This window comes from the organism of the source record quoted next, unplaced genomic scaffold, assembly GCF_019419815.1.
Source record: "Pyrus x bretschneideri cultivar Hongxiangsu unplaced genomic scaffold, Pyrus_bretschneideri_v1 Contig34, whole genome shotgun sequence".
Classification (NCBI taxonomy): domain Eukaryota; kingdom Viridiplantae; phylum Streptophyta; class Magnoliopsida; order Rosales; family Rosaceae; genus Pyrus; species Pyrus x bretschneideri.
In genome coordinates, this window is record NW_025999657.1 from 1,050,102 (window position 1) to 1,072,328 (window position 22,227).

Sequence of the window (22,227 nt, forward strand, 5' to 3'; positions counted from 1 at the left end):
ACCGTACAATCTCTAAATATAGGGACAAATGACTTCAAATAAGTCGGAATTGAAGTCCTCAAAGTATCTCAATACATAGGGACTCGCTGGATACCTCAAAAGAATTCTCAAATATAAGGACTACATATAGAAACTCAAATAGTAGACTTCTTATTAATTTTGAGAGGGAATGGTGCTGCTCTTTATGTTTTTTTTTCTTTGTTTTTTGAACCCACCCAAGTGGGGCAACTTCTCATTTGGTTTTTTTTTTTTTTTTTTTTAATTCTTGAAAAATCAATGGTAAAGATAGTTTCTTATTTAGGAAAACTAACGAAAAGTCATCAAAATCTTTATTTTTAATGAAAATGACAAAATAAAGGCTTAAGCGAATAGTACAAGAAGTGACTTTTCAAAGTAAAATGTCATTTTCGTTAAAAGTGAACAGTACCAAAGTGTTTCATTAAGATTCCCTTTTAATTTTTATCAATGGTTACAATATTTTAATGAAATGAATAATAATTTTTTAAAATTTTAATCTTTATATTTAGGGATATACTACAAAAAAATTTCATTGTAGACAATATTCTTTTAAAGACTCGAACATTCCTCTGAAGCTCCTAAATAAGCCCTCAAATATGATGGTCATCGAAGATGCTCTGAGTTACGTTGAGTTCTGGTTTTACGACAAGAAAGCTCGACTTTGCTGCATCAACTTTAACCTTTACGAATTAGTTATGTTCCCTTGTCATTTCAAAATAGTATGACATTCTTAAATTAATTAACAATTCAACTTGCCACTCAATACTACAGTCTAATAGTATTCTTCTTCACTTGAAAGTAAGAAATCTTATGTTCGAATCTCGTGAATTGAGAATTCAATATCAAATTAGGTTGTCCATTAAATGACTTAGCCGAACTCTCATCCCCCTTAGTGCAAAAATATCGATGTACTAAACAAAAAACAATTCAACATGCCCGTAACCCTATTTCTTGGTGCGTCAAATGAAGCAAATTAAAAAGGAAAAGTAACGGCTGTTTCCGGTCATTACCATCACAACCCTATAAATTACACAACTCGTACCTAGCGGCGGGTCATAACTCTTCAGTCCCACAACTACAGAGCAATTTTATCATTCCTTGTGCTATATTCTGATTTATTCACAACCGAATGATGACGCGGTTTACTCATCATTGGATGTGCTGTTTCCACTGCCGGCAACCCAGTACTGTTTAACGACCACCAATATCTTCTCAGGAACAAGGGGTCCGTCTTCGTGATCCACAATTTTGGCACCCCATCTCATGCCCCCGACAATCTTCCTAACCTTGTTCAGGACATCGACTTCATCCCTGAAGATGACTGTCCCTTCAGGCCGCAAAATGCGATCCATCTCCAAAAGGATGTCTTCCAGTTTGCACCTGCTTAATCCATTTAATAACTGATCAGCACATTTGTGATTGTTAAATGCTTCATGCAACAATGTACCTTACAGGGAACCCCAGCTAACCAAAATGAGCTGTTAAATTGCAAGAGAATTGGAACATTGGCCTAATTGGAGCTTTCACCAGAACTAAACATTCGTGAGTATTGGTCATGAACTTGTCAAACGTGGAGCAATGGTCCTTTTGTGTAAATATGTTAAAATTTCTATCCAAAATAAAAGGTTTTAAATGGCAAATAAGGGACAGAAGTTCTAAAAGAGTTGCCTAAAAGGGCCATTTTACCACTCTCTCACGAGTTCCAGGACCAATACTCACGGATTTTCAATTCAAGGACCAAAGTTCAGGACAATTATCTCAAATTTGAATAAAACAGAAAAGAGTGACTTTATAACTGTAAGTTATAGAAAGTTGGCAAACTACATTACTACTCTTATTAGCATTAGATTGGATTTATGCATGAAAAAACAACTGTCATTAAGGAAGCCCGTAATTGTTTAAATTAGTATATTTTCACTTTATCACTAAAAAGCCACCATTGTTCAAACAGCCCTAGAGAAATTAGTTAAAAGAGTTCTTGGATTTAGTTCTTCAAAGATTCTTCCATCTTGATGTTTACCAAACTATACACATTTTTAGAAATGAAGTCTAAACTATGAAGGTTTTAGAAATCTTAAGGACAAGATATTGCATCACATGATTTGATTGCTATCTCATAAGATAATCTACTGCTGCAAACAACTACATATGATACATGCACACAGATACACAGGAAGAAGATGATGAGGCTTACTCGTTCTTGTACAAGCTGAACACGCCACTAGCATGAATAAGGTCATATGACCTTGGGTACGTAGAGAAGCCTTCACACCTGAAAGAAGTTTCTTTTTTTGGTTATGACATGGAATACTAACTTGAAAATATGTATTTGCTACCTAGATCTCAGTATTGTAAATTATAATCGAGAAGCAACTAAAAGTCTTTGTAGGAAAAGCATAAAGGTTAATGAGTCCTGAAGGACACTCATACACTTCCATAAACACTGATGTCCCTGTGTTTGCGTGTGATGTGTGTGTGTGTGCGAGAGAGAGAGAGAGAGAGAGAGAGAGAGAGAGAGAGAGAGAGAGAGAATTATCAAGGACATACCAGTCATGATATATGCCGATTAGACCTCTCTCATAAATAACACCTAAAGTATTCTTTGCAATTGTAGGCACAACATTCATAACCCACAATTTTCGAGATTCAAGGGCTGCTGCAAACCCTCCAAGGCCTGCATTCATATCCATCACATTTCGATATCTTGTCGTTCCAATCAATCCATTGATTCTTTTGTAAACATTTACATGCTTTTTCCAAAGTTTATTGTCCTCTTGGTAAGATTCAGTTGTAACCCCTACAACTAAACCGTTAGCGATTTGAGGAGGGACTGCATAAAGCCTTGCAGGAAACTTCAACTCCCCTACTGCTACTTCATTTGCATTGGTTACCTCAGGAGAAGGGGTTACACATGTGTCCATTTTCTTGTACCTGGAACAGACCACATAAAGCTTAGAATTAGGATGGCTGTAACAATTTAAGAACAATATATTAAGCAAATAACGAACAATCTAACCCTAGAACTGGCATTCTTTCAAATCGCTCTTATATGAATTGCATGCGACATGCTATATAATATATACCATGGAGGGAAAAAAAAGCAAGGCCAAAAGAACTTCACCTTGTATTGTTGCAACATTTGTAGGAACTAAGCTAACTTTCGCAACCACTAAAATGACAAAGGGTGGAAGAACATAAAACAAAGTGAAAAAAAAAAACATATTCACTTTAATGAATGGAATTTAAAGTTATACTACCATACTGCTTATATCAATGAATTTCAGTTAAAAGCCTAATATTGAACTAGCAAACCAACGCAAACAGTGCAAAACCTGCATAGCAGCAGAGCATGCTTACATAGGATTGGGAATGTTGGATATATGCAGCATGCCAATTCAACTACTTCTGCTTATAAAACTTGTGTTCTATTTAGCATTTTCCTAGATAAGTAAACCAAATTGCTGGATGAAAGTTACTCAATATCATATAATTTGAGATTTTCAAAAATGTTTTTCGTGCGTTATCCTGCCATCTGCTGCAAAGGTTTGTGACTCTTTCCCCTAACTGAGTCTGTCCCACTTCAGGAAGTTCTACCAAACCTCAAATTTAGAGGGGGGCAGACTTATGATGACCATTAAGATTATCTTTATACTTGAATAGGGAAGATGTAAAACAACTAAACAAGGCTAAAAACAATGAGTTGTGAAAATACCAAACTAATAAAGAGAAACCACAGTGCCCAGAGACTCACCAGACATCATCAGCATCCTCCGTCTGGCATACATCGATAGACTTTCTTCTGCAGGATTTTGTATTTACTTTTTTCTTCCAGATAGCCATATCTCCTTTCTCATACTTTTTATCCCAGCAAAGACTTTCAGCCAGTGCTTCAATCTGTTTTTGCTCAGCCTGCACGTCCTCCTTAGACCGCTTCCACGTTTTGTAGTAGGTCTTCCAATTAATTGGAGGTCCAGACAATATCCAATATCCACCAGGTCTAAGGACCCGATCAACTTCTTTTAGGTACATTCCATCTACACGCAGGCATTCATATTTGAATCATAAAATTTCACCACATTGAGTAAATAAGTTAATAAACTATCCTTGCAAGTTAAAACTTGGAAAACAAAGTAAAAGATGCAACTCCAATGAGAAGCCCATTTTATATAGAAGTCAACTTGTGGGAGGGGGGGAGTTCATCAAACAAGAGAAACTCAGAAAAGGGAAATTTAGGAGGGTTGGTAAATAAATTAACAGCCAGCCATGTAAGAGTTTCAGGTGGATTAGCAAACAACTCTGACCATATTTCAGTGGTCAATGACTCGATCTTCCAAGTTGAGACAAGATCACAATTCATTTGACCGCATTTCTGAGTACAGAAATAAATATAGATATGTTTTTCTACTTTTTATATCTTATTTTGAGTTTGTAATTCAACGATATCTTATCAGTATGTAATACAAAAACAAAAGAAATCAAATGTGATTGCTCAAGCTTAATGTTGGTTACTCCAAGATGTTACCATTTTCAGTCCACGGAATTAAACACCGAGAGCACTGGGCCATATCAAAAGCCCTAGATGGGTATGGAAGATGAATCGATCCAAGCACACCGATAACAGCAGGTACTCCTCGCTCCAATGCAAACTGCACTTGTGCTTCATGATTGTCCCGGGGTGCAAAGGACATGGCTAATACATTTCTTTTCATTAAGTATGCACCCCAACTTGCAACCTGTGTCGTTGGCCTCATTAGTACAGAACCACAACCAAACGGGAAAGAACTGACTGTGTGTGAACAAACATGCACACTATTATAAATCACAGCTCATGCACATACATGATCTAGTCACAAATACATAGGCACAGATTGAATGTACATTTTCATTCAGTACATGCACAGTGTTTTTGAAATGCAAGGTTGATCTGAAGTGACAGGTTCTCAAATATTCTCCGGAAAGTGAAAAGCTAATGCTCTAGTCAGTCTTGGATTGACTGAAGGAAGTTAAGAAGCTCAAACTGAATGCAAATGATAATATGGCAGAGTGGGGAAGTGAATGTAGACATGCATATCCAATAATAAAAGCACATTAGAAAACAAACTTACTCCACAACCGGTGTCCAATGCTGTCCTGACAGAGCCATCTGCAATCGGAATAACTGATGCAAGTTCGTCAATATATGCATCTGCGCCTTGGGGGAACATTGTTCCTCCGCCTGGAAATTTGAAAACATTTCCCTGAAATTGCACCCAGTTCTGTGAAGCTTTCTCAACTGTGAGGCTTTTATAAGGTACATTGGCATAGTGGACATAGTCACGGCCTTTAGGCCAGGGGAATGGAGTCATATACCCTTCCCGGGCTGGAATAAGACAATGCAATTTTTCCTCTTCAGGAGGACAGTGTCTTTCCCTGTATACCATATTTTCCCTGGGGAATTTCATTGCTCGGTCTTGTTCTTGACAAGGAGTATAATCAGCATATTTAACATCACAAGGTTTGAACTCTTTGGCTTTAGGTTCATAAGGTTCAACTATCTCCACGATACTGTGATGAGATTCAAAGTTCAAATCAGAGTTCAAATCAGGAAAGACATTACAATCTTTCTGCTTGGTTACTTGAAATGCTATTTTATCTCCTTTTCCAAAACCGCTCTTTTGCCATGCTCCAATAAGGTAGAAGAAACAACAAAGAGAAATCACAACAAATACAGATAACGTGCTTCTTGTCCTGTTTCCTGAAGAATTATGCTTGGAGCCCATGATATTCTTGCAATAACTCCCTCAAACCTGTACAAAGTAATTTAAACCTTAGCGGCAAGTATTTGAAGTATGTGATCAATGGTTGAGAAGTTGAAGCCAAGCACTGCCAAAAAGTAATGAACAAAGGGAACAAAAATTCATGAACAGGTACTAAGTAGGTACTTACTTACCCAAGAATCTACTATAAATATTAAAAAATAGAAAATAACTTGATTAATTGTTCCGAAGTACAGGTAATTTTCTCTAGCTAGAGTTGCAGTCAATATGCATCGGACCTACAAAACGAGAACTTGCTGCTCATTCGGCTTTTAGGCGATCTTGAAAATACAAATTCCAAAAAATATATGTATATCTCTTCAGATACGAACCAAGAAGTACTTAATTAACATAAAACTTCCTGAATGATAATGACACAAGAAAGACGACGGATTCCCAAATACGGTACGTTTCTAAAGGCAACTATGCATACATTCTTATGGTTAACTAGTAAGGGACTTGCAAGCAGTGACTAGATTTGCTGAAAAGAGAGTGCGTTGGCAACCACATTAGGATTAAATAAACTAATGGATAAATGGGATCAAACCCATATCATTTTCCACCATTTAATTTAAATTTAGAGATTTAGTGGTACTAAATCCATTGTCATTGCTGTTTCAAGGTATGTGAAAGCTCATAGGATTAGATGAAGGATTAATCTCATCAGTAAACAAATCTTATCATTAATTATTAATTAGTTCTAACCGAGCACTGTGGCGATCAAGGATTCATAGAGCCGAACCCACTTAGTGGGATAATGCTTGTTTGTTGTTGTAGTTATTAAATCTATTGCCTCAAATCAAGCTCACATGTTGGATCTTTTAAGTGTTGAATCCTTTTCACCTAAGGAGCAAACTTTGGATCTCACTTAAAAACAATAAAAATAAAAAATAAAAAAGGAAAGAACTTTGGATATGAATGCAAGATGCAGAAACAATGGAATTCAAATCTTCAACTTTTAAGACAAAAGAAAAAAGAAAAAGCAAGTGCAAGCATGGATCTTGTGATGGTATACAGGGATCAAATTGCTAACCTGAGAGACGAGTTCTCAAGTGGGTTTATTGCATTTGAACTTTTCTCACGTTCTGCATCCCCCACAGTGCTAGTGAGTAGTGAGAGAAACTGGGGAAGCTAGAGAGAGAGGAGAGAGAGATTTGCAGTGAGGCAGAGACAGAGAGACGGAGTGGGAGAGATCATATATACATAGGAAGAAGAGGAGAAGTGGTGGCAAATCAGGGGCATACTATTAATAGAAATTTGATGACTTTGGTTTTCAACTCCTGGTGGAATTACTCGTCGAATTGTCCGCCGACACAGAGGAGTGATGCAGTACGCTCCGGAACACGCAATCACCTCTTCATCTGTCAAATCTAGTAATTCCATTAAAATATAGATCTAAACTAAATAAATTGTCAACATAAAAATATTAAGTTTAGTTATAATGTCGGGACTAAATTAATGTTGTAACTATGTAAGGACTACTAAATAGAAGTATAGTTAAACAAACATATTTTTTAATTTAGTTATCTTTAACAAAAGTTGTATAAAGATTGCTTTTCAAAAAAAAAAAAAGTTGTATAAAGATTCAAAATTACAGTGGAGCAACCTAATTTTCGAAATGTAAATCTGACAGAAATTAAATTGGGAATAAACAGATCTAACATTTTCAATAGATTGAGTACTTGTTTAGAATGTTTAAAAATGTTGAGACCAATTTGAAATTATACTAAAAAATTTAGGGGTTTTAGATACTTAATCCTAAATTTAAATATGCAAATATTGCATATTTTTTAACTTATTGATAATTATTCTTATATGGTGGCAAGTTTCCTGAGACGAGACTAGGAAAATTATAAGTTATTACAATGTGAAGTTTATTCTTATATATAGTTTACCCTAGTGGGGATCTAATTTTCTATGACTAGATTATTCTCTTACAGAATATCACTATGGAGAGGTTTTACTGTACCTAAATGTAAACTTTCCAACTTTTTATAATTGAAACACACAAAAAGTTATTAAAAACATCTTCAATTATGCTCATTATTTTCAAGTCAAGTGAGAATTTAGTTACAAGAGATTATAAAGTTATTTTATGAGCTACCTAGAAAATACTCTAACCATAGTTGAAGCCTTTTGCTACTCGTTTTAAACTCTGGTGTATGTTCCACAGTTTCTCTTCATTAAGAGAACACATGGCTAATGAATAGGAATTGTGGAGCATACACCACAGTTGAAAATGGACAGCAACAAATGCTCTCTCTAATTTAAGAGGTCATAATATGAACTAGTAAGAATAGAGTTCTTATTAAGGAAAACTAACGAAAAATCCAAAAAAACTTTAGTTTTAATAAAAAATGACAAATAAAGATGTAGTGAATAGTACCAAAGAAAGGTAAAAATATGGTTTTTCGCTAAAAGTGAATAGTACAGGGGTGTTTCGTTAAAACTCCTTTCTTATTATTACAGAAAACTCCATTTTTATTCTTGAAAAGTATAACTTTTAGACTAGAAATTTAGTCATTGATACATTTAATAACCTTATTTATTAATCATATTTTGATATTTTATTTCTCTTTTTCTTCCTAATTTTAATGTATTAAGTTAACTACATTTAATCCTATTTTTCTTTCATTCATCATTATATTTTGTTATAGACAATTGGGCAACTAATTTTTTTTATATACAATATTTTACGATACCCTTCGTGTCCTTCATTTAGGTAATTAATTTATATAATAATTTTGGTATATCTCTTTTGGTACAAACATTTAGGTACATTAGTTCAATACAATATATTTTGATACATATATTTTGGTAATACATTTCAGTACAGATATTTAGATACATTAATTCATTATAATATATTTAAATACAGATATTTAGGTACATCAATTCATTTTAATATCTTTTTGGTACACATATGTTTCTTACCGTTTGGTACTTGGGATGGGACGGAACAAAGTGGGACAAGGCGTTCCGTCCCACGTTTGGTGCGCTTAAAACAGGTGGAACGGGCTGTTCCACAGAACGAGTTTTGGGTGAATTTTCGTTCCATCTCACCCCCTTGGAACGACTCGTTCCACATCCGTGGAACACAAAATTATAACATCTCCGTCTCCTTCTTCTTCCTCCTTGTTTCCATTCGAGGACATCTTTGCTCCCGCTCCGTTCTGTTCCGTCCTGTCCCGTCCCGTCCCGTCCCATTCCGTTCCGTCCCGTCTGCATACCAAACGATACCTATGTGTCACCATATATATATATATATATATTATGTTTTTTCATTAGGTACATTTATAAGGATATAAGTGGAGTAAGTTTAAAAAATTAATAAATTAAAATGTGTATATTCACATTCTTGTAATAGTAGCACTCTAAATCACAAGATTTCAATAAACAACGATTTGTTAAATATTTTCTCATATGGACATAATTAAACACTACAAAACTCTATAACAACAGTGCACCCTGTGTACAACTACATGAATGTGAAAAGTTAATCAATTTACTGCAGTAAGATAACCTATTTATAGGCAAAACACCTTTTCACCGGTGATGATTATTCTTAAACGGCCAACTGATGGAACCTTTTATTCAAACCATCTCATCCTTTTCAAATGATACGTCCCCTACTTCCAATTTTAATAATTACAAAATTTAAAGAGAATTGTTATTGACATTTCAAATTTCTCATTCTATACTCTAAATTTTCTATATTTAGAAAGAAAAATACACTTATGAAGAGTGTAGAATGAGATTTTTGGAGTGTCAATAACACTTCCCAATTTAAATAGAATTTCCACCAAAAATGCATTATATAACACTCCAGAGGTGTAGCTCATCACAAAGTTACTTTAGCTAATCCATATAACATTTATGGCCGTTCCAGCTTTAAAGATCAATTTGCATTATTGCACTCAAGAGTTACTTTCTTGACATATATATTGGACTCCAATTTGGAACGTTGGGCTGATCGCGTTTAGTAAATTTAATCTCTATTAAGCACTACACTTGCTTCAGTTGATCCTCCTTGATTTCCTGAGACTAACCATGCATCTCCCATCCTACAATTGTGCAGACATAGTGTAGTCTGATTTAATTCTAGATATCGAGTCATATAATCCAACGAACAAAACCAATGTTTTGAATAAACACATATCAAGAGCATGTGAAGATTTTTGAAGAGAATGGTGAGTAATCCACTACCAAGCACATTTAATATTGTCCCCCAATTATCACTCGCACAATATGACCAGTGTGAAAATTTTATCAGAAAAAGTGGTGGTATTAAAAGTAGAACGATACCGTACAAGTCATATTTATTTTTGCTTATTTTCGATGTGAAATTTTTGTTTTCTTCAATAGAATAACGCAATCTAATTCGAGATTGAGTTGAGTTCGAGCATATTTTTACTTATTTTAACCCGCTTGAACGAGACTAAAAATCAAATTGGACATCACGGATTCTGGATCACCAAACCCATGATGCACTCCTTACTGCTCCCATAGGATTCAAGTCATGATGAGGTAGAGAATTAAGTTCTGATCGTGTTCTCCCGAAACAAAACCAAAGCAATAATAATTATTAGAACGTTGGCAGTTGGATCATATGCCTTTACCCCCACTATCATCAATCACTACCGACACATTGCTGTCACTTGCCCACAAAACATATATATTATTTTAGAAAAACGATTTTAACAGGTTTTTCTCAATTCATATATACTCATCTAATTCGGTAGTCGTTAGATTGAACAATCTAAACTACATATTAATAGAATCTTCATTGTCAACTAAAATTTCATGAAATTGTCATTCTAACTCTCTAATTAAAATTGAACATAAATAAGAAATATGAACAGTAATGTAATCTCACACATCCAAAATTTTTATTATTTTTTTCAAAACCTCACATCCATATGATTTTAACATATCTCTTATTAAAAGTAAAAAAATAAAAAATAAAACTATCTCCCTTCTCTCCTCACTCTCACGTTCTCTCTCACTCTCTTCCTTTCTCCTCCCATTTTAAAAACAGAAATAAAAAAAATTTCACACACATTTTGTGTGAGCCGTATGCCAGTTAAAATAAAATCAACTGTGTGTGCATTAGGGTTCTGAAATCTGTAAAATGTCAAATTTGAAATTATAAGATGATTTACTTGCTAAGTTAAGAACCAAAAAGTTCAATTTCTTGTGGGTTTATTAAAGATTTCTTACGCCGCTTGATAAATATTTTTAGAGTGTTGTTATTCGTACCAAAAAAAAGCCATTCACACTCTAAATTTACTACATTTCAAGAAAAGAATACAGAACGAATAACTTTATTGAGTTACAATAACATCCCCCTAATTTTAATTCTTGTTTATTAAGAAAATAGGGCTTTAATGTAGTGGACAATGTCTTTTTCTTTTGGCCCCCCTGAGTACCTGTGGTGTTAAGTGAATTGATTACTTATGAAAAGAAAAAAAGGATGAGGCTGACCAACAAAGACATGAGAAGCATAGTTCAACCACAAATTCATTTCCCCAACAAGATTGTAGGTAAACATACACATTCAGTGTTCAATTCGATTCCTCTCCAATATGATTACGATTTAGTAAACGAGCCATTATTGTATTACTTTTGTTAAGCGGGACGGAATAGAACCCTTCAAACGATCCTAATTTGTTGTTTTCTTTTTGCAGAAGTATTCAATTTCTTGTTACCCAAGAACGTCAATGACACCATGTAACGATTCACTCATTGCAACGTTGAAAAAGGTCCAAAGTTCGAATTCCCCCACTCACATAAACTAAAAAGACGTCAATGTCTCACGAAACAAAGTTCCGATACTCAATATTCAAAACAGGCAAAATCGAAGAGCAATACGAATTCCTCCAGACATAGGCAGCATCTGCAGTCTGGGATATCACAAGGCATTGGATCTAACTACATACATAACAAGCTTCATATGTAAGTGTTTGCCAGACCTCATCCAGCAGTATGCTCTATGCGGTTAGTGCTCTGGTCTGGTGTGAAGCAGAGAAGAAAACCTGAAACCTAGTATCCATCTAAACTGTTTGGAGCTCGATACAGAATGGCGGAGGAGTAGCCGAATTTGCTTCTTTCATCTCAAAACAATCTAACTTCTGCACTCTTTCATTAAGCACCTTGATAAATATCCTGTGCAACCTCTCCGACAACCTTGTGCATCACCCTTCAAAAACAGAACACTTTGAATCTCCTCTGCTCAATGGGATAATGGTCACTGCTCCAACATCACCGTATCAAAATTCAGTGCTTTAGCATCTGTGTGAAAAGAGAGTTCCATCAGATATCAATTCCACTACATTGATGCGAACAAACAATCTAAAAAACAAATGAGCACACAGGAAGTATTATGAAGTGGGAACCAATTATTTCATGAAAACAGAAACACAATTTTCGGGAAAAAAAAAAATGAAACGATGTGCAACTAACCATCCTTGAGTGAGTGGAGATGCTGATCAGAACTTCTTTCCGTGCTTTTGCTCAACTTCAACGTGCTAGACTCCCCCTTTTTCATTCTTCTCAAAGAGCTCAAAGAGCCTTCAACTGCACAAAATGAGAGCCGTCATGCCAAATTTGAATGCACCCTTCTTTCCATAGAGCTCCCAATTTCACAAATTATATGTGCTTGTAAATAGTGTTTTGCTAAAAGAAGATAAAACGGCCATGTTATGTCACCGTATTTACAATTTCACATGCATAAAACAGAGTCCACCTGCATACCTTGCCATTCCCATACTACTTTCGATTCACCCTTAACCAACATTGGATAACGATCTACATGAGAGTCCTCCTGAACCAACTCTTCTACCTGCACATACCACAGATATTACTATTAGAAACATGAACGATAATATAATTATTATTTTCAAATATAGACAAACAGAAACCATAGAAAAAAAGACCTACGCTTTTCATTGGGACTGAAAACAACTAAGATTTGGTAATGATACAAATAAACTAACAAAAGAACCAATTCAAGTCACGAAAAGTGGACGTACTGAAACTTTTCAATTTCATTTTTTCTCATAACGGACAATGATATATTTTCATAGCTTGGTGATATAACCTTTTTAATGGGGTTAAAAATGAGTGTTCTTTTATATACTCAATACTAATAAGGTTGAACAAATGACTTGTAACTTGTGCCCAAGTATACAACAGGGCTTTATCACGTTAAATAGAGATTTATGGAAAAACAATATGTCTCCAATAGGAGGCATGCTTGGGAGTTGTCATGGTGATAAGAGGAGTAAGGAAAACAAGTAAGATTAGAATGGGTCGTGAGTTCAATCCCTTGTACTGCATTCAAAAGAAATTAGCAAGAAATAATGTAAGCCAAAACTTGTGAGATCATGTATACAACTAACTACCGTCATTAGCCCTAGCAACTCGAAGCTTGGTAGTGGCCCAATCCAAACATGAGTTTGGGCCCAGGTAGTCACTCAGACAGCAACTGAGGTTACCCTTTTGCTTTACGTAGAATCTTTTAAAATAGAATATGATACACTATATATATCATTTAAAACATTTTTAAAGGGTTCTTATTTTAAAACATCAATCCGCTGAAACTTTCAGTTCAACTAGATCATGCAAGAAGATCCACCTCTCATCCCAGAAAAGTATGCCAATTTACATTTCAACAGACAAATTTGAACGAATCTGAACTCCTATAACATTATATGCGCATTTGCCTTGGTCATTTTTTTTATTTTTACAAAGGAACACTATTTTGGATACTGACAAAATCATGGATTAATTTATAAATTATCAATTCAACAAGAAAGTACAGATTGAAGTGATAATCCCAAGAGACATGAAAATACCTTTTTCCACAATATAGGGTCCTTCCTCTCTTTTGGCAAAAGTAGATGATCTCGCAACCGAGAGGCAACTACCCATGGTTCGCATTCACCATTCACACTCTTTGACATCAAGGCCTTCTCCTCAAGTATCTCACAAACCTAAAAAATTGGCAAATGAAATTGTTTTAATAGAACCAATTGAACAATTCAAACCAACCCATGCAATTAAAAAAATCAAGTCTTTTCTAAGTTGTGCGTGATTAACAACCACATTTAGCATGCTGTTATAAATTAAAGGTCACTGTTGACCTTGATAGGCATTCAAGCAGTGAGTTAATAGAACATAGAGCCAGCATGCTCCAGAGAGCTTAACTTGGGACGACCATTGAAAAACTTGTATTTTTAAGTAGAACAATAAATTATGGTGTTTGTGGATGTTTTCAACAGCAAGAAAAGACGGCAGCTGAATCTGTGCTCATATAGTGTGACCATAAAAGGACATAAATTTAGCATCCATATTATTGTTCCTGCATGAGATGATAGTTTAACTTTTCGTACGGACAGAGTACCAACGTACGCTGACACCACCTGCAGGAATGTTTCATTCTTTTTTTAAACTATCAGATCTGATTCGCTTTTCTCTCAAAATTTCACATGTAAACACACATAAAAATAAAGAAATAATACAAGCATACAATGTGATAACAGTGAGTAGACATGAAAAAAATAAATTAATAAAATTAGAAAGATAATGGGAGTGACACATAATGATGATAAAAGAAAAGAAATTAGACTTCATGGAATGGACATATAAAATGTAGACCACAAGATGCACCTATAACCAAAGGAAAACTTGTTGAAGCATATGCATCCAGAATCCAGATGCACCTATAATAGGAGATATAGAGTATGGTAGATAAAACAGAAATGTGAAGCAACACTACCAAAAAAAATATTTGCGACATTTTACATTCAGATCAAAAAAATTTCCTGATCTTACATGACCACGGGTTTGGGTTCGGATTAACATTAATATATGTCCACTTAATCCACATGAACATCCACTTCTTTTTTCAGGCATCTCAGAGCGTACAGTTGTCTATGTGTTGCAGGTACATTCAGAAAAAGCAGGTTACTTCACATAATTCCTTCAAAATCCAGGCTTTATGAGGTCAAGTGCTCAAATGTTGGTCCAAAAAAGGATTAAGAATATGGTGACATCCCTTTGATGTCAGACTTACATGAGAGCCTAAATTGTATATGTTCCTTACAAGTAAAGAACAAACGATACTGTATACCTGTTGGTAAAGCTCATCAACTCTAGTTGCTAGACGCCATCTTCGCTGGAGTTTCCAAATGATGAATGTCGATCCCACAAGCTGGAGATCTCAATACCGTCAACAAGCTTCAAAAAGTTGACACTAAATATAAGTATTAAAGGCTGCCTTTAAGAATGGAATACCAATGCGCAAACTGAATAAACAAGTAATGCATGCTCAGCAATCCATTGTCGGATGCGACAGGAAAATGGTTTGTAATGCTCTGCTAGCATGTCAGGGCACTTCAACTCTTTGACCCTACACACAAAGAAAGTAAATATAACATAAGATGGTTGGGAAAAATTGAGAAAGTGGACAATCTTCATTCCATATGAAATGACATACCCATGAGAATTTGTCCTCGTGTCCAACATTCTATTGACAGTCTCCATTGTCCTTTCTTTCATATACATATAAATCACATTGTCTGAGCCAACATGTTCCACCAGATCTTGCTTATCTAAATCATTCCATATATCATTCTCTTGGACCTGTCAGAGCAAGACAAACTCAAGAATTTCAAATGTATTCAAAAGCACGGGAAAATATCCCGATACAGATAATTTTTTTTTATTAAATTCATAGGAGTTGAAAAGACACCAACCCAAATCGTTCCAGTTCCATAGCACAAAAATTCAGCAAGCGCCTCACAAAGACGAATTTCTACCCTTTCTGCCTGTATCATACAAACCCAAGTAAGAAACTCCAATGTAACTTATGCAAACATTCGTCTGCTGGAATAATGTTAGTGCAGCTGAAAGGAGAGTTTCAGGACCTACAAGTTTCTTAGATGTATCATAAATACTTCCATCTTCTATGCATAACTTGCCATGCTTTTTATATCCTTCAAGACAATCCAATTTCCCTTCATAACATTGTCCATTACTTGGGCAAGGCTCACAAGAATCTGTAATAATTCCAATTGCTTAAAATGTCATTTCAGCACATAATTACACATCTTGCAGAAAACCCACTAGGAAAATCAAGGGAAATTCAGCTAAAAAACTAAAACAATGCATAAAACATAAAAAAAGTAAATAAAAAAAGGTGGGTTTTATCGGGAAACAAACAGGAGAAAATTGAGAGGCGTACCGGGGAGGAAGTCGAGAGAGTCGGGAGAGCTGTCGCAATAGGGCTTCCGGTGGCGGTCGGTGAGAGTGGAGGACAAGAAATTGCAGGTGAGAGCAACGGAGGATGCGATGGCGAGGACTGCTATGAGCCGAAGGAAGTCGTGCTTTGAGGGAAATAAACTTTGGGATGGTTCCAATAGCGACGCGATCGAATTAGGGGAAGACTGAAAGTGGGGTTCGGGTTTGGGCTTGGGTTTCAGGCGCTTCTTTGGAGTCGAAGACATTGATGATGATAGTGTGATTGTGTCTGTTACAGTGAGAGGGAATGAGAAAGAGAGGGAGGAGAAGGAGAAGGAGAAGGGATACCGGGAGAGATGAAAAATAAAGATTTAAATTTAAATTTGATAATCATTTCTTTCTTTTAATTAAAAATTAAAAATCAAAAAATAAAATTTACTTTTTAAATTTAAATTTGATAATCATTACATATCAAAAATTAAAATTTACTTTTTAAGGTTTTTTTTTTTTAACAAATAATATTATCTACAATAAAAGGAAGGGGGTTGGTTCAGCCTCACAATAACTAACAAAAATATGTTTCAAACTCGCATTTGGGGATAATCAAATATAAGACCTCTCACTTACAAGTAAAGAGGAATGCAATTAAACCATAGTACTAAGTTGCTACTTTTTAAGTTTTAAATTTAAATTTGATTCACTTCATTTTTCTAGTACTGTGTGGAAACAGTCTTGCACCTCGCCTTGTAGGGTAGTGGCGAAAATCTTGCACATGAGGGCGTTGTTACTCTGGTAAAGGATCATCGCGCTGGGTAGTGCTTCAGGTACCTCTCTTGGTCTTCATCTCCCTTGAAAAGGGTGAAAGGTGGCATATTGAATTTGCACGGGGCCTACGTCTACTCAATCTCGTCCATGAAAGGTGACCTACTCATGTTGGTTATATCTCTCTGAAGTGCCTTGTTAGTAGTCTCAATGCGTTGGAAACCGTTCAATCGTTCAACTAGAAGCCTCTCTACTTCTTACTGGATTTGCCTCTACTGGGGCAATGGAGCCTACCGCTACCCCCGTGCTGACCTGAAGGTCTATGTTGTTCTTCCCTATGTCCTACTTGTATGTGTCGCGAAGGTGGTGCGCGTGGTTTGTCTCTGGTGAGCGAGCTGCTAGTGGTTGTACATATGTGGGCTACTAGTTGAACTCAAGTCGGACTAGGCTTCTGCTTCTCTTTGTCCGTTACGCTAGCCAAGTGGAAGTGCACACTGCCATAATGCTCAGTTCGCGGCTGCTTGAGTGGTTGCTTGTCGAGACAATGCTGGAAAAAATTGTCATCTCATGCCCTTATCCTGTTTTGAGATATCCCGTCAAGATTGTGCTAGGTTTCGATGTGCTCCAAGAGCTTATTCACCAAGGTTGTCTGTTGCGCGCAGACGCTTGTCAAATCTGTGACCTGTCCAGACAAGTGTTATTCACCATTAGGGATGGAAGAGCGTGGATGGTAGGCATCTCTTAGCGTTACTAGTGACATGTCATTTGGTTTGCAAATTGGAAAATTTTGGTCTCCCAAGCATTACTCCTTATTTTATACACATGCATGTTGTTCAATATCCTACTAGATAAAGTACTGGGTTCTACCGATATGCCTCAAGTTTGAAACTCTCTTTCCTAAATTATTAGTATAATAATTCCAAACTCTTACACCTTCTACTTAATAATAAACTCAAAAAAAGAGAAAAAGAAAAAGAATTACGTGTATTTTACTTTATTTGGAAATCATTCTTGAAGAAGACACAAAATACCAATTTGATGTTTGCCGAAGCTAGGCTAAATATTGTATTTTGTGTTTTTAATTATTTGTTCGTTAAAAACAACATACCAAACGCATATTATCAGTACAACGTTACCAAACAAACCCTTATTTTCTTCTATACAAGCGACTTTGAAGAGGGAGAGGATTCAAATGCATAATCATTAACCAGATCTTCCATGCAAAAGTGAATTTCTACAACACACGAATAAACCAGACACTATTCAGCACAACATTCAAATTAAAAATCAAAACTTGAAAATCACAAAGCAAAATGTATAAAACTTGGATTGTTTAGAAACTACACTGTGAATCCATAAATTCACACTCCCAGACACAGGGTGAGTGCTTAGAAGACCACTCGAAACTGGGGCGCTTCCGAGCCATTGGCAGGGAGGATCTCCCAGCGGCATGGCTCCAGGTCTTCGGAGACAGGGCAGTACCCGGCGAGCGTGACCTTATCGGCTGAAGCCGCCACTGACCCGAACTCGAACACGGTGATGTTGGCGGCGGCGAGTGGTCGAGGCACCTCAACGGCGCCGTTCATGCCCGGAGCAGCCTCGGTCGGTTTCGGATCCTGGCTGGTCTTGGTTTCGGCTTTGGGTTCATTCCCTTTCCACCACGAGAGCAGACCCATCACTCACCCTTCGACTCTGTCGCTGCTGCGGCTGCTGTCGTGAATTGTTTGATGCTTTGCTTGGGGACTTTGGCGGCATATCCATCCACACACGTAGGGCTTTAAGTACAAAGGTAACAGTATTGGGCTTGGAATTCCAGGAAATTACGGAAATGCCAAGCTATTGGGCATCCGAAGTTTAAACGGCTTGAGAAGAAAATCAAGGCAAAAAACAAATTACAGAGTCTATTGATTTTGCAGGTGCAGATTAGGGTTTGATTGTGATTTTGAATCAGGATTAGCAACCATGAATGAAGAGCAACGGTCACTCCTTCTGAGCTCCTCGTCGCGCTTCCCGCCTCCACAAGGTCCTCATCTCTCTCTCTCTCTCTCTCTCTCTCTCTCTCTCGACAAAGTTAGGTTTCTGGTTTGTTAATTTTGAAATGTTGGCACCAGGAGTTAAGCTATCTTATGGAACGGCTGGATTCAGAGCGGATGCGTCAATCCTCCAATCCACGGTTTACAGGGTGGGAATTCTGGCGGCCCTAAGGGCCGTCAACACCCAATCAGTGATCGGCCTCATGATCACAGCCTCTCACAACAAAGTCTCTGATAACGGAATCAAGGTTGCCGACCCGAGTGGCGGAATGCTCTCTCAAGATTGGGAGCCGTTCGCTGATACCCTCGCCAATGCTCGTGATCCGGAACAGCTTGTTCATGTATGTTCATTTTTTATATAACCCTTGTGCGTGCGCATGTGCCTCTCTTTTATTCGTGTCAATTCGTGTACAATGCTGACTGAATTCTTCAACAGTTGATAGCTGAATTTGTTGAAAACAAAAAAATCGCACTTGATGGAGCGAAATCCGTGGAGATATTGGTGGCAAGAGATACAAGACCGAGTGGAGAATCTCTGGTTGAAGCTGCTAAACAGGTATCTTCTCTTTTTCCATTGCTTAGCATGCAGTTTCTAAATCTTTTTTCGCTCCTCATTTCTTAGCATTTGGTCCATTGAAGGGAATCAGTTCAATTCTTGGAGCGGTTGCCCATGACTTGGGAATATTAACCACTCCACAGCTACACTGGATGGTTCGGGCTAGAAATAAGGGTTTGAAAGTATCAGACATTGATTACTTCAAGCAGCTTTCAAGCTCGTTTAGGTTAGTTGGAGCTAGATTTTTGTTTAATGTGTTGGTTTGATCTTGAAAAAAATTCATATGTTGCTTGAATGCCTTCGTTAAGTGCTTTGTGGCTGGTTAGGTGCTTGGTAGATTTGATTCCTGGTGGAATTCATCCCAGCGACGTGGATGACAAGTTGGTTGTTGATGGGGCAAATGGTGTTGGTGGAGAAAAACTTGAACTTTTGAAGACGATGTTGAATGGTTTGGTTATTGAGACACGGAACTCCGGAAAAGGAGGAGGTGGTGTACTTAATGAAGGAGTCGGTGCTGATTATGTGCAGAAAGAGAAGGTCGTTCCTTGTAGTTTTGGTCCACAGGATGTTGGGATAAGGTCAGTTATTCATGGATTGTGAAACAAATTTTGATTATCATTTACTTAGGTACTTGCTTGAATTGCCTGCATCACAGAGATATTGTTGGAGAATGACTGATAGTTGCATTATGCTGACAATTCTGTTGTATGCGTATTGTTGCGATACATAGACTACGTTGATTAGATAGATGGGAGAAACTCTGAATTTTGGTGGCCTGTTGATTTTCTATTATTGTTATTGCAATACCTATGCTACGTTAATGTGATTAACAAATTCCGAGTTCTGATCTTTGTCGTAATAGCATGCTGCTTTTGGAGAACTTGAATTTTGATCTGATTTAACAACTAGTTGGATTGCTTACAATGGATGTATCTTTTCCTTGATGCAAACATTTGTTGGCTAAGAAACAAGTTTGGTGGTATTTTAAATAATTGTTTCCCTAAAGCTAGTTTGGCAACAAAGGATGTCAGTGTGCAATATCCAAACATCGTTTTGGGGTTTCAAACTACTCAAGTTTTCTATTTGGTCAATTAGTAATGCTCGACTGTTGGTCTAAAGTGTTACATTAAATGATCAGATGCAGGGACTAACTGTATGGATGCTTCTAGCTTTTCAGGTGTGCTAGTTTGGACGGTGATGCTGATCGGCTTGTATATTTTATTGTGCCATCTAGAAGTAGTAATAAGATTGAACTCGTTGATGGGGACAAGATTTTATCCTTGTTTGCTATATTCATCAAGGAGCAACTAAGCATTTTGAGTAAGGAAATAGATGTTAATGGAAATAATGATTATCAGTGTCGCCTTGGTATTGTGCAAACAGCTTATGCAAACGGAGCATCCACGGATTATCTCAAACAGTTAGGCCTAGAAGTCACTTTTACACCTACAGGAGTGAAACACCTTCATGAGAAAGCTGCGGAGTATGATATCGGGATTTACTTTGAAGCAAATGGCCATGGCACCATTTTGTTCTCAGAACATTACTTACGGTGGTTAGAGACCAGGACTACTGTGCTTTCTGATGTAGCTAAAGGTTAAACCGGTCTTTGTGCACTACATTAGTGCTGACATGATTGTCCATTACCTGTCTAAATGAAGAACGTGGTTGTTTCTTTTCAGGTTCAGAACAGCATAAGGCGGCTTTGAGACTCTTGGCTGTTAGTGAATTGATTAACCAGGCTGCCGGGGATGCGTTGAGTGGGGTACTCTTGGTTGAGGCCATTCTGAAACATATGGGATGGTCAATACAGAGGTGGAATGAGCTTTATCAGGATCTACCCAGTAGGCAGCTTAAGGCAAGTTTCCTAGGCCATCCTTCTATTCTATGTTATGGATGATTTATTAGCTTTATAGTTGTTTTCTTTTGGGGCTTTCATATGTCATCCGTTTTAAAAGTTAATTGATTTTCCATCATTTCTTGTTGGCCGCAACACGCCCAAAAAAAACAATGGTGTAAATTGATATTCTATTCAGAAACTAATTCTTCCGCTTCGCAATTATTAGGTCAAGGTTATGGACAGAACTGCTGTTGTAACAGAAAATGCAGAAACTGTGGCCGTGACACCCCCTGGCATTCAAGAAGCCATCAACGCTGAAACCGGTAAGCAGATTTCTCCTTTTATGTTGAGTACAGTTGAGTCTTTGCTCTGCACATATCCATGTTGATTATTGGTCTGTACCGTTAAGTTGATAGCGGTAGTCATTTGTTGCACGGAAAATTGCCACTTTTCCTAATTTTAACTGCGTATACAATTTTTTGAGGATTTTCTTCTGTTCCTGTTTATATTGCAGTTAAATACCCTAGAGGCCGATGTTTTATACGACCATCAGGAACAGAAGATGTCATACGCGTATATGCGGAGGCATCCACACAGAATGCAGCAGACAGCTTAGCAAACTCTGTAGCAAGACTAGTAGATCAGTTTCTTGGGTTTGGAAGCTCGAAGTGATCTGCAACTTTCTTTTTCAAACCAAAACTCACTGAATTATTAAATCGATGAGGATTTATGGTGGCTGACAGATTTCCTGTTATTCTTGTTGTGGAACGGTGTCTTACCTGTTTTGGTTATGATTCATAGACATCCAAAATAACGCGCGGACTAAAACCCAGAAGTGCGAAAACATTGAATTTTTCTTGTAACTTGTATTCTACTTTACATTGTTTCCTATTGATACATGTTCTGTTTCTTCTTTATTAAGAGTTCTTGTTCAACAATTTGCAGAACCCGCATTTGCTCAAAGCAACAACGAAACTCAGC

The 22,227-nt window shown here is 36.8% G+C and overlaps 4 protein-coding genes across 4 annotated transcripts; 1 reads left to right on the forward strand and 3 right to left on the reverse strand.

The window, feature by feature from the left end:
- Positions 1 to 949: 949 nt before the first annotated feature.
- LOC103961104 (probable methyltransferase PMT14) lies at positions 950 to 7,045 on the reverse strand. The gene is made up of 7 exons (XM_018650858.2): positions 6,847 to 7,045; positions 5,124 to 5,804; positions 4,541 to 4,751; positions 3,770 to 4,052; positions 2,566 to 2,949; positions 2,213 to 2,290; positions 950 to 1,398 (listed from the first exon to the last, which is right to left on the reverse strand). The coding sequence occupies exons 2-7, from the start codon at positions 5,775 to 5,777 to the stop codon at positions 1,161 to 1,163; spliced, it is 1,848 nt and encodes a 615-aa protein (XP_018506374.2). The 5' UTR covers positions 5,778 to 5,804; positions 6,847 to 7,045; the 3' UTR covers positions 950 to 1,160.
- A 4,529-nt stretch (positions 7,046 to 11,574) lies between these two features.
- LOC103961103 lies at positions 11,575 to 16,321 on the reverse strand. Its single transcript, XM_009373615.3, has 10 exons — positions 16,060 to 16,321; positions 15,747 to 15,874; positions 15,572 to 15,643; positions 15,313 to 15,458; positions 15,111 to 15,225; positions 14,947 to 15,027; positions 13,670 to 13,807; positions 12,567 to 12,654; positions 12,276 to 12,389; positions 11,575 to 12,104 (listed from the first exon to the last, which is right to left on the reverse strand). Exons 1-10 carry the CDS (start codon positions 16,319 to 16,321, stop codon positions 12,061 to 12,063), a joined length of 1,188 nt encoding a protein of 395 aa, XP_009371890.2. The 3' UTR covers positions 11,575 to 12,060.
- Positions 16,322 to 18,014: 1,693 nt separating this feature from the next.
- LOC125480583 lies at positions 18,015 to 18,493 on the reverse strand. The gene has a single exon (XM_048591562.1). It carries the CDS (start codon positions 18,491 to 18,493, stop codon positions 18,206 to 18,208), a length of 288 nt encoding a protein of 95 aa, XP_048447519.1. The 3' UTR covers positions 18,015 to 18,205.
- LOC103961102 (phosphoacetylglucosamine mutase) lies at positions 18,466 to 22,163 on the forward strand. Its single transcript, XM_048591560.1, has 10 exons — positions 18,466 to 18,606; positions 18,734 to 18,840; positions 18,929 to 19,191; positions 19,287 to 19,406; positions 19,490 to 19,632; positions 19,733 to 19,984; positions 20,584 to 21,002; positions 21,089 to 21,264; positions 21,473 to 21,569; positions 21,761 to 22,163. The coding sequence occupies exons 2-10, from the start codon at positions 18,780 to 18,782 to the stop codon at positions 21,916 to 21,918; spliced, it is 1,689 nt and encodes a 562-aa protein (XP_048447517.1). The 5' UTR covers positions 18,466 to 18,606; positions 18,734 to 18,779; the 3' UTR covers positions 21,919 to 22,163.
- The last annotated feature ends 64 nt before the right edge of the window (positions 22,164 to 22,227 follow it).